The 12,298-nt window shown below is 38.9% G+C and overlaps 1 protein-coding gene across 1 annotated transcript in view; it reads left to right on the top strand.

The window, feature by feature from the left end:
* WDHD1 (WD repeat and HMG-box DNA binding protein 1) overlaps window positions 1–12,065 on the top strand; it is a 63,740-nt gene extending 51,675 nt beyond the window's left edge. Inside the window, exons 21-25 of the mRNA XM_001495509.6 lie at window positions 67–110; window positions 778–945; window positions 1,535–1,665; window positions 8,845–8,983; window positions 11,260–12,065. Coding sequence (XP_001495559.2) covers window positions 67–110; window positions 778–945; window positions 1,535–1,665; window positions 8,845–8,983; window positions 11,260–11,460 — 683 coding nt within the window. The 3' untranslated portion in view covers window positions 11,461–12,065. The remainder of the gene's footprint in view (window positions 1–66; window positions 111–777; window positions 946–1,534; window positions 1,666–8,844; window positions 8,984–11,259) is intronic.
* The last annotated feature ends 233 nt before the right edge of the window (window positions 12,066–12,298 follow it).

The raw sequence follows: 12,298 nt of genomic DNA, 5'->3' as shown, positions 1-12,298 counted from the left end.
TGTTATAGAAGTCAGAAGTCTTTTATGTTTTACCACTATTAAATGAGGGTTTCTTTCTTATGAAAGGTGCGGTTACCTCTAGCAGCCAAGGACGAGTAAACCCCTTTAAGGTAAACTCTTTCCAGTAATATTTCCTATTATTTAAACACATTTCCATATAGAGAAATATTTCCAAACCATCAGATAACCCTCCCCAGACTTGGAGGCATTAAAGACTGAAGCAGGTCTTTGTGAAAGCAAAGATGAAAGCAGCCCTACTTCACACTTGGGATAAGGGTTATATTTTGTGCTTATCTTCTAAGTACCTATGGGTTGTTTTTTTTTTTTTGAGGAAGATTTGCCCTGAGCTAACTACTGCCAACCCTCCTCTTTTTTGCGGAGGAAGACTTGCCCTGAGCTAACCTCCATGCCCATCTTCCTCTGCTTTATATGTGGGACGTCTACCACAGCATGGCTTTTGCCAAGCAGTGCCATGTCCGCACCCGGGATCCAAACCGGCGAACCCAGGGCCGCCGAGAAGCGGAACGTGCGCACTTAACCGCTGTGCCACCGGGCCGGCCGCCTAAGTACCTATGGTTTTGAAAGATACTCCCTTTTTTTCTTGGGGATGTGTATTTGAGAATATGTGCATCAGTCTTAATTTGGGTACCAAATGTATTCAATTCCAAAGGTGAGACTACTGTAAGCACTTAACAGAAATTTAAAGGAAAAATAAATCTCTTGGGATTTTTCTTTTCTTCTTTAAACATAAAGTGCTAATACTCGTTTCCTCTTTAGATATCAGCCAATTCCAAAGAGCCAGCCATTTCAGTGAATTCACGTTCAGCTAATATTTTAGACAATATGAACAAGTCATCCAGGAAATCTCTTGTGCTTAATCGAGGTACCAACAATGAAAAGTCTCCAGTTATAAAGCCTCTGGTCCCAAAGCCAAAGTCGAAGCAGGTACCATTTCCACTGTCCACGCCTGCACTCAGCAGCACGGGATCTGTCTTCCTTTCATTTTGTTCACTTTTCAGGTATAGGGGGAGACTCCAGTTGTTTGTAAGTGATTGTCTGCGAGGGTGTTGGTTTTTAATTCTGGTTTTGCTTCAGAATCACTTTTTAAAAATATATGTAGCCAGACCCAAGGGACTCTGGCATCTATCTGCATTTTTTTTAATTTCCCAGATGGTTCTGATGCATATCCCTCTTTGCTGGTGAGTAGTATAGTACCTGGTTTTAATCTTGCCTTCTTCTATATTCTGATTTTGCCTCCCAGCTGTCTTTTCAAATTTGTCATCAGTAAATAGATCTGTTGTTTATCTTTTCCATTTCATATAATTTTATTCATTTAGAAAACATGGAATTTGAAGTATCGTTTTTTTGTTTAGTGTGTATATGCATGTCTATTTTCAACTGAGAACCTTAGGACTTCACATGTGGGTATAAGAATTCTAAATAATTATAAATATTGTCCCACATTTGTCAAAACTTGCTTGTAACATATAAAATCATTAGATTTTGTTGCAGTATTCATTATGTGTTTTTATAGGCATCTGCAGCATCCTATTTCCAGAAAACAACTTCCCAAGATGATAAGACTGAGGAAGTGAAAGAACAAAATCCTAAAAGTTCATCATCTGAAACGCCAGCTGTGTGTCCTCAAAACACCGAAAACCAGAGGTCAGGACATAGAGAAGTTTAGTATTCTCAAGATTCAGTATCCCAGTAAAAGGCACACAGAAGCAGCAATACAATATGCAACTATGTTATTTATTATTATAAATAATATGTTGGCACTGGTAGTGGTATTCTGAACACCTGTAACTCTAAGGAACCCACAAATATTGACTAAGGTCTATTTATATTACGTATTAAAGTAGGCTTTGAAAAATTGTACATGTGTTTTAAATTATAGATACGTTTTATTGGGACATTATATTTCATAATTAGTTCACTTTTTTGTTTGCCTTTAGATAGTAGAGCTACATGGGTGAAACACAGTGCAAAGATAGAAAAAGATGTGATGAAGAGTAAATCTCTTTCCTCTCCACCCAGTTCCACTCTCCACAAATAGTCACTGCAATAAGTTGCTTTTTTTGTTTTATTTTTTCTCAGTAACATTGGATTATAACATTAAATAAATTTCAGGTGTACATCATTATGTTTCAAGTCCTGTGTAGATTACATCATATTCATTACCCAAAGACTAATTACAGTCCATCACCACACACATGCCTAATCATCCCTTTCGCCCTCCTCTCTCCCCGCTTCCCCTCTGGTAACTACCAATCCAATCTCTCTCTCTCTCTGTGTTTGTTTGTCATTGTTTTTATCTTCTACTTATGAGTGAGATCATACAGTATTTGACTTTGTCCCTCTGACTTACTTCACTTAGCATAATACCCTCAAGGTCCATCCATGTTGTCACAAATGGCCGGATTTCATCATTTCTTATGGCTGAGTAGTATTCCATTGTGTATATATACCACATCTTCTTTATCTGTTTGTCCCCTAGTGGGCATCTAGGTTGCTTCCAAGTCTTGGCTACTGTGAACAATGCTGAAACGAACATAGGAGTGTATCTCTACACATTTGTGTTTTCATGTTCTTTGGATAAATACCCAGCAGTGAAATAGCTGCATTGTATGGTAGTTCTATTCTTAAATTTTGGGGGAATCTCCATACTGTTTTCCATAGTGGCTGCACCAGTTTGCACTCCCACCAGCAGTGTACAAGGGTTCCCTTCTCGCCACATACTCTGCAGCATTTGTTGTTTCCTGTCATGTTAATTATAGCCATTCTGACCAGAGTGAGGTGATATCTCATTGTCGTTTTGATTTTCATTTCCCTGAGAGTTAATGATGTTGAACGTCCTTTCATGTTCCTGTTGGCCATCTGTATATCTTCTTTGGAGAAATGTTTGTGCAGATCTTTTGCCCATTTTTTAATTGGGTTGTTAGCTTTTTGTTGTTGACATGTATGAGTTCTTTATATATTTTGGATATTAACCTCTTATCAGATATATGGTTTGCAAGTATCTTCTCCAAATTATTAGGTTGTCTTTTCGTTTTGTTGATGGTTTCCTTTGCTGTGCAGAAGCTTTTTAGTTTGATGTAGTCCCATTTGTTTATTTTTTCTGTTGTTTCCCTTTGCCCGGTCAGACGTGGTACTTGAAAAAATGCTGCTAATACCAATGTTGAAGAGCATGCCGCCTGTGTTTTCTTCCAGAAGTTTCATAGTTTCCAACCTTACATTCAAGTCTTTAATCCATTTTGAGTTAATTTTTGTGTATGGTGTAAGATAATGATCTACTTTCATTCTTTTGCATGTGGCTGTCCAGTTTTCCCGTCACTATTTATTGAAGAGACTCTCCTTTCTCCATTCTATGCTCTTGGCTCCCTTGTCAAAAATTAGTTGTCCGTAGATGTGTGGGTTTATTTCTGGGCTCTCTATTTTGCTCCATTGATCTGTGTGTCTGTTCTTGTGCCAGTACCATGCTATTTTGGTTACTATAGCTTTGTAGTATAGTTTGAGATCAGAGAGTGTGATACCTCCAGCTTTGTTCTTTTTTCTCAGGATTCCTTTGGCTATTCAGGGGCTTTTCTTGTTCTGTATAAAATTTAGGATTCTTTTTTTTTTGAGGAAGATTAACCATGAGCTAACATCTGCTGCCAATCCTCCTCTTTTTGCTGAGGAGGACTAGCCCTGAGCTAACATCCGTGCCCATCTTCCTCTACTTTATATGTGGGATGCCCGTCACAGCATGGCTTGCCAAGTGGTGCCATGTCTGCACCCGGGATCCAAACCGGCAAGCCCTGGGCTGCCGAAGTGGAACGTGCGAACTTAACTGCTGTGCCACCAGGCCGGTCCCAAATTTTAGGATTCTTTATTCTATTTCTGTGAAAAATGTTGTTGGAACTTTGATCGAGATTGCATTGAATCTGCAGATTGCTTTAGGAAGTATGAACATTTTAACTATATTAATTCTTCCAATCCAAGAGCATGGTTTATCTTTCCATTTCTGTGCGTCGTCTTCAATTTCTTTGTAAATGGGATCGTATTCTTAATTTCTCTTTCTGCTACTTTGTTGTTAGTGTATAGAAATGCAACTGATTTTTGTGTGTTCATATTGTATCCTGCAACTTTATCATATTCATTTATTATTTCTAAAAGTTTTTTAGTGGATTCTTTAGGGTTTTCTGTGTGTAAAATCATGTGATCTGTAAATAGTGACAGTTTCACTTCTTCTTTTCCAATTTGAATCCCTTTTACTTCTTTTTCTTGCCTGATTGCTCTCGCTAGTACTTCCAAGACTGTGTTAAATAAAAGTGGTAAAAGTGGGCATCCTTGTCTCGTTCCTGTTCTTAGAAGAATAGAGTTCAGTTTTTCTCCGCTGGGAATGATATTAGCTGTGGTTATGATAAATACATATGTATTGCCATTTTGTCACTTTTTTTCTGAGTATTTTAGTAGCTCTTCTCTGTTCATTTCTTCTTGTCTTGCTCTCTTCCCTTGTGGTTTGATGCCTTTCTTTAGTAATATGTTTGATTTCCTTTCTCTCACTGATTTGTTTATTCATTATAGATTTCCAGTTTGTGATTACCATGCGGTTCCTGTATAATATTCTACATATATAACAATCTATATTGAGTTGATAGTCTCTTCAGTTTGATATCTTTCTAAAAGCTCTGTTCTTTTACTCCCTTCCTCCCACATTTCTGTTTTTGAAATCATATCTAATCTCTTATTTTGTGTGTCTATCCATTACCCTCTTATCATCAAAATAGGTAATTTTAGTACTTTTGTCTTATTATCTTGCTAGGTGGTTGATCTGCTACCTTTACTGTATTTTTGCATTTACCAGTGATTTTGTTGCTGGTTTTTGGGTTTTGGGGTGGTTTTTTTTTTCGTAATTTTCTTATTCCTATTTGTGGTCTTCTCTTTCCCATTTAAATAAGTCCCTTCAGTTTCTCATAGAACTGATTTCTTGGTGATAAACTCCTTTAATTATTGCTTATCTAGGAAACTCTTTATTTCTCCTTCCATTCTGACTGACAACTTTGCCAGGTAGAGTATTCTTCGCTGTAAGTTTTTTCCCTTCAGCACTTTAAATATATCGTGCCCCTCTCTTCTAGCCTGTAGAATTTCAGCTGAGAAGTCAGCTGATAGCTTTATAGGTTTCCTCTATGTGTAACTTGTTGCCTTTCTCTTGCAGGTTTTAGGGTTCTCTCTTTATCTTTAATTTTGGACATTTTAATTATAATGTGTCTTGTTGTGGGCCTCTTTGAACTTATCTTATTTGGTGCTCTTTCTTCTTCCTGTACTTGGATGTCTATTTCCTTCCTTAGGTTAGGAGAGTTCAGCTATTATTTCTTCAAATAGATTCTCTGCCCCTTTCTCTCTTCTACTTCTGGGACACCTGTAATATGGATGTTAGTGTGCTTGATGTTGTTCCAGAGGTCCATTAGTCTGTTCTCGTTGTTTTTAATTCTTTTTTTCTTTTATCTGTTCAGCTTGGGTGATTTCCTCTAGTCTTTCATCCAGCTCGCTGATCCATTCTTCTGTGTCATCTACTCTGCTGTTGAATCCCTCTAGTGAATTTTTCATTTCCAGTATTGTATTCTTCTGTTTTGATTGGTTCTTTTTTATATTTTCCAATTCTTTGTTGATGTTCTCACTGAGTTCATCCATTCTTCTCCCAAGATCAGTGAGCATCCCTATGACTTTTTGTTTGAACTCTTTGTCAGGTAGGTTGTTTCTTTCTTTTTCATTTATTTGTTTTTCTGGGGTTTAGTCCTGTTCCCTTATTTGGAACATATTCCTTTGCCTCTTTCTCTGTAGTTATATCTACATATTCGGTAGGTCAACTTCATCTTCTGATTTTGGAGAGGTGGCCTTATGTAAGAGATGCCTTATGAGGCTCAACAGTGTGCCTCCCTCTCATCACCAGTTCCAAATGTTCCAGGAGTGACCTCTATATGGGCTATGTGTGTCCTTCTGTTGTACCAAGGTTGCTCTTCCTCCAGGTGTCCAGGGAGGCTAGACTGTCCCCCTGGCTGGCTGGTTGTAGTTCTCAGCTGCATGTGGCTCCTCTGGACCCTTCAGTCACTTTATCAGGTGTGGGGAGCCCCAGCACAGTTAGCTGCAAGGTCTAATTGCACATTCCTGTTGCAGTTTCCTGTTCTGTTATGTGAGTAGGCCCCAGCATGACTGGTTGCTAGACTCAAGGGCTTACAATTGCTGTAGGCCTCCAGCCTTCAAGGCTGTTGTCAGCTCTCAGGATTGCAGCTGAGTGGGGCTGGCCCCAGGCATGGGAGCACTCAGTTGTTTCAGGCTTTAGAAGGTGGTGTTGATCTTCTATGGGCTGTTTGAGAAGCTTGAGTCTTCTGCAGCTGAGAATTCCTGGAACCCACAGAGCCACACACACCATCAACACAGACCCGCCATGTGTGCGTGTCCTCACCCCCTGAAGCAGACCCAATCATCCCTTGCAGAGGCCCCACACACTCCACCCACTCCTTACACATGCCCTACCCCTCAGAAGCGGACCCACTTGGCTGCAGGGATCCAGGGACCCAGCCTAGGGCTGGCTGCCTGCCCTTGCTGAGCTGGATTAAATCAGTACCTTAGTGGGTGGGCAGACCCCTGGGCTAACAGACCAGGGGAAGAACTCCAATGGCATATCAATAATGGCTGCCACCAATGTCTCTGTCCCTGGAGAGGTTTCACCTCTCACCAAGATGCACCCAGAGCCTATCAATTGAGTATCTTTTCACCAAAGGACTGTGCACCTTTCTTTCTGGTGATTTTAGGTTGCTTTCTGAAATGAGTGAATCTTTTGTGGGCCCTTTAAGAACCAGCTTTATTTTCTCTTATGTCCTATAGCTTTTCTATGGATATTGCCCATTGTTGTTAATAGCCAGCAAAGCCATAGTATGACACTCGTCTCAGTTGTGCTGAGTCCAAAGGATGCTTACAGTGGTAACGCTCCCCTGCTCAGGTCCCCTGCTCCTCCAGTGAATGCTGTGTACCTTAGGAATGCTCCTAACCAGCCGTGAAGCCCCGTGGCTTGCAAAGGTGGCTTTTTTTAATCTCCAGAAAGGAATTTCTGCCTCTTCCACCTCAGTCAGGACTGTCCCTTGTTTCAGGGGTTCTTTTTATCCAGTTTCGAGTTTTCTCTCAGGGGTAACTGTTCCAAGAGTAGTTGTGAATTGGTTGTGTTGGTGGGAGGAGGTGAATTCAGAGTCTCCCTACGCTGCTGTCTTGACACCCCTCTGCAGTAAGATTCTTATATAACCTCTACAATTGTTCTATTCAAGTACAAGCACTTATATTTGTATATTTTTTTAGTGTTTTCTTTTTTTTTTGAGGAAGATTAGCCCTGAGCTAACATCTGCTGCCAATCTTCCTCTTTTTGCTGGGAAGACTGGCCCTGAGCTAACCTCTGTGCCCACCTTCCTGTTTTATTTGTGGGACGCCTGCCACAGTGTGGCTTTATAAGTGGTGCATAGGTCCACACCTGGGATTCAAACCAGCGAACCCCAGGCCGCCAAAGCACAGCACACGAACTTAACCGCTGGCCTCTTTTTTTAGTTTTACAGAAGTAGTGATATACACATTGTTCTATACCTTGCTTTTTTTAACTTAGGAGCTTTTGCAGGTCATTTCATATTACCACATAAAGTTTCTTTAATCTTTTTACATCCATTGAATGGATATACCATTTATTTAGTTCTCTACTGGTAGACAAAAAGTGATTGCTGGTCTTTTGATAGTACGAACAGTACTACAATGAATAACTTTATATGAATGTCATTTCTCACATATACATGTAGCTATAAGATGATTCCTGTATGGTTCAAATTAATGTATTCTTGTAATTCCAAAAGATATTGCCAAATTTTTCTGCATTGATATTATATCATTTCATACACCCCTAGCAATAAGAGAGTTCCTGTTTGTCCATATCCTATTTGTCCACGAATGTAATATGTCACCAAATTTCTTGATCTCTATTATGCTAGATTTATTTAAAATGCATTAAATTTTAATGTTAAATTGAAAAAGTCACCATTTCATTTTTAGCATTGTGTATTTCATTTTACCAGTATCTATGTTAACCAGTTTAATTTGAAGGGGTAGCTATGGTTTTTATGTTTTCTATTTTGTTCTGAATTTAATTTAGATATTAAAAATTTTATTTAAGAAGATTCAATTTTTTATAGTGTCACCTGGCTCTATGGAAAAAATAGTGTTCAGTAAATATTAAATGTTTGCATTAAACCTTTACTTGTGACCTAAAGACAATTTGTGTCAGAAGTGAAATCTCATAAAATTGACAAGTGTGCTGTGTCCATGCTTTACATAATGATGATATCAGAAAGGACCCACACTCCCAGGTCAGCTGTGAGAGCAGGGGTGAGGGGACGGATAAGGAGCTTGAGAGACGTTGTGAGGATTTCAAATAGCTGGTTTGGGAAATGGAGAAAGAGCCTACCAAGTATCCATGGAAGAATTTTCCTGGGCCAGAGGGGCTGGGTGAGATTGGAGACCTTGAGCCTGCCAACATTCATAAGAGAGTTGAAAGTACAGAGTTCACAGTTGCTACACTTGGAAAATACAAATGTGAGTAAACCCTTTGAATTGACCTTACAAAGGATTTATCAGTTTATTATTCCTGCAGTCTCCAGGCAGTTTTAAGTAATATGTAATATGAATATTAACAAGTGTAATTAATTGTGTCTCTCTTACTTTATATCCGTATGCAAAAACTTATGGTTAGTTACTCACCTGAAAAATCATAAAGCACTTTACACTGTGTGTTAAGCATGAAATTTTTTCACATAATTGCTATTTTAGGCCAAAGACTGGGTTCCAGATGTGGCTGGAAGAAAACAGAAGTAATATTTTGTCTGACAATCCTGACTTTGTTGATGAAGCAGACATAATAAAAGAAGGAATGATTCGATTTCGAGCGTTGTCAACTGACGAAAGGAAGGTAAGGGTGATTGTTCTAAGACTGAGATCTCAGTGAATTCCCAGGTTCTAAAAATTCTTATAGAAAATGCCTTTTTCTGGTTTTGAAAATTGAATACATTTCAGTAAACTCTTGGTGAAGAGGACATTAAATAATGGAAGTGTCAGCTTTGAACATTTGGATATGTAATCATTATTATTAGTGCTGATGATTAATTTTGTGTCAGATATACTGTTTACATCTGTGTAAGTTCCTGCATATTGTAAGTTAGGGGACTACTCCAAGAAAAAGTACATTACTTATAAATCAAAAGCAAATAAAATTAATAAGTAAAAACGAAATTAATTCATGTTTTTGGATTACTACTTTAGGGTCCTTGTAAGCAAAATTTTTAAAAGTGCTGTTTACTTACACATTGAATACTAAATGAGAATACTACTTTTGGGGGAAAATGCTGGTGTTCTGTTCCAGCCTTTCACAGGGAAGTTAGGACAGGTGGCGTGTACCTATTGTTCCTCATGTAAATTCCTGCCGTGTGAAGGAAGGCTAGGAGCAGCTTTCTGTTGCAAGGGGAAGGAATGTGTATGGTGTATGCATTAAGTTCTTATACTTCACTTCCCCAGGGGTGGCAGTGTGCAGCCTGGGCACCTAGGGACACAGATACTTACCTCGATCAGCTGGGTTTTATAAAGGTATTGCAAAATGAGGAAGCTAGAAACTGGTCTGACCACCTCTAGCCTCATTTAGAATCTCATCAGCAACTTTGTGTTGCTCATTTTTTGTAAGTATTTATAAAAAGACACAAATTCTAAAGAATTAGATAAAATGGCATCTGAATGACTAAGCCTAATGCAGCAAAAGAGGAAGAGACTTAACAAAAGTCCTAATTGTGTTTTGAATACTTCAAAATGTAACCAATATTTTCAAGGTAAACCTTAAACATTTACTTAAATTCAGTCTGTTAACGTGAGAAATTCTACAGCTCAAAGCATCCTTTTTCTACAGTAAATGCATGGGAAAGGAAATAAAGCAGGAGGAGGAACTACTGAGGTTTAAGAGATGGAGAGAGTGAATTTTGTTAGGGTCCTGCTGAGTGAGTAGAAGCCAATTCCAAAAGGATATTGTCGGGGAGGAAAATCCCCTTTCTTCCCTTCTTGTGTTCTTCTGGTTGGGCTAATAGTAAAATTGACGCAAGACCAGATTAACAGGAGAAAAACCCAGTTTAGTATGTACATATTAGTGATCATAAAGAAAAATGCTCAGAAAGTGAACAAGCAGGCAGGATATATGTCTTTTCACAAAGAAACAGAAATTTGTAAAGAATTGACAGGACAAAGAAACAGGTTTGAGGTCCGTAATCAGTGAGGAATTTACATGGAGTTTAGTCTTGAGGTAGGAAATTAGCAAGGGTCGTTTCTGGGGGCTTCTCGATGCCAAACCCCTAGTTCTGTGATAAGGATGCAGGGAGAGCGCCTTCTACATGGGAAATTCCTTCCCTGCTTTTCAGGGGAAGAGCGACAAGAGGGTCAGAATGCCCTTTTTGCTTCTCAAGTAATTTTAATTCAGAATAATCAATAAGCTATTGTGGGATATTTTGGGGTGGCCTGCCCTGGGCCCCAACACAGTGTGTACTGTATGTAACATCCTGAAATGACAAAGTGATAGGGATGAAGAGCAGAGTACTGATTGCCAGGAGTTGGGGCCTGGATGAAAAGTGTATGTATGGGGGGAGGGCAACTTGAGGGACCCTTGTAGTGATGGAGCTCTTCTGTATCTTGAATGTGGTGGTAAATACAAAAACCTACAGTAGAATTAAGTACACACACACACAAATGAGTAGAAGTAGAAGGGGAGATTGTATTGATGTCAATGTCCTGGTTATGATATTGCACTTCAGTTTTGCAGGATGCTGCCATTGGGAGACACTGGGAAAAGGGTGCACAGGATCTTTCTGTGTTATTTCCTACAACTGCATGTGAATCTACAATGATCCCAAAGCAAAAAGTTTTATTTTTAAAAAGTACCTGCAGTTACAGTATTTTGCACTTAATATGGTTAAATACAAGCAGAGTTCAGATTAAAATATAGAGGTAGAATGTAAATTTTCTTAGTGCTCTGCAATTAGGTGATAAGAGATTTGCTAACAATGAGAACCCTTAATGATTAGCTTAACAATTGAAGGGCTAATTATGCTGCCATCTGTGCTGGAATGTTACCTGGAAAAGTAAAGAAAGCATTTCTTTCCTATTTCTTTGTTATTGTCTAAAAATCTTTTCTCCTCCAATATTTTTGCAAAGGCATGGGCTACCAAGGGCAAAGGAGAGGCTGCAAGTGATGGAGTGGGAGCAAAGAAACGAAAACGTGTCGTCGATGAAAGTCATGAAGCTGAAAACCAGAAGGAAAAAGCAAAGGAGACTCTGAATTCACCCAAAAAGCAAAAACCTTTAGATCTTTCTACGAATCAGAGACTGTCAACTTTTGCATTTAAGCAGGAATAAAGAAGTAACCTTAGGAAAGTAATGGATTTTTTGCTCATCTTTGAGGAATCTGGACTTTAAGTTTTTTTAATCTTTAGGAAACTCATTATGTGTTTTTAAAAGAATTTAAAGACTACTGTTTGTCTTTATAAGGTAGTGTATTGGTGTAGGGCAGGCGTAAAAACTGTCATCTCTGCAGATTGCTCTGCCCCCAAATGGAGGGACATTCAGCACTGTGATTGTGGTCACTGACTGGAGGCCACTGGCATGTCCCAATGGAAGTCAGTTTGATTCCATTTCTTGCCATCAAAATCATCAAAGCCAAGATCTTAAAACCTCTGAGCTTTGGAGTACCTTGTAGGAGTCTCCTTGTTTGGTTTGTGCCGTGCTGGGAGGTACCATAGTCGGCCTCTTCCCGAGTGGCTGCAGTAGACTGTTCTCTGTGTCTAGCCTGGACCTAGGGGACCATGTTGTCTTATATGGGCCCTAAACATGTAAATAATTTTGTAGATGAGACTTTTTCTTCTGTCTGTTTTAGTAATTTCTTCATATGTGACTTTCGATTGTCTATATAGCCTGGTTTTATTTAAATAAATAAAATTTTCACATTTCCATATTTGGCTTGATATGGTCTTAACATTGTATTATTTTATAGTATTTATTACCATAATTTCCACTACTGCCCCCATCCTGCTACACATTGTACACAGAGAAGAGAAGAATCGGAGATATTGTTTCCATAGTATTGCAGCCGAGGGCACAGTGTGGTCCTGGTAAGATAATCTGGTATCAGCATCAGCAGTACTTTTCTGAGCAAGTCTTTGAAGCCTTGATAAGAGAGAAGTTAAGAGTTAGGGAA

The sequence above is a fragment of the Equus caballus genome, chromosome 24 (assembly GCF_041296265.1).
Source record: "Equus caballus isolate H_3958 breed thoroughbred chromosome 24, TB-T2T, whole genome shotgun sequence".
NCBI lineage: Eukaryota > Metazoa > Chordata > Mammalia > Perissodactyla > Equidae > Equus > Equus caballus.
This window is presented reverse-complemented; position numbering and strand designations above follow the sequence as displayed.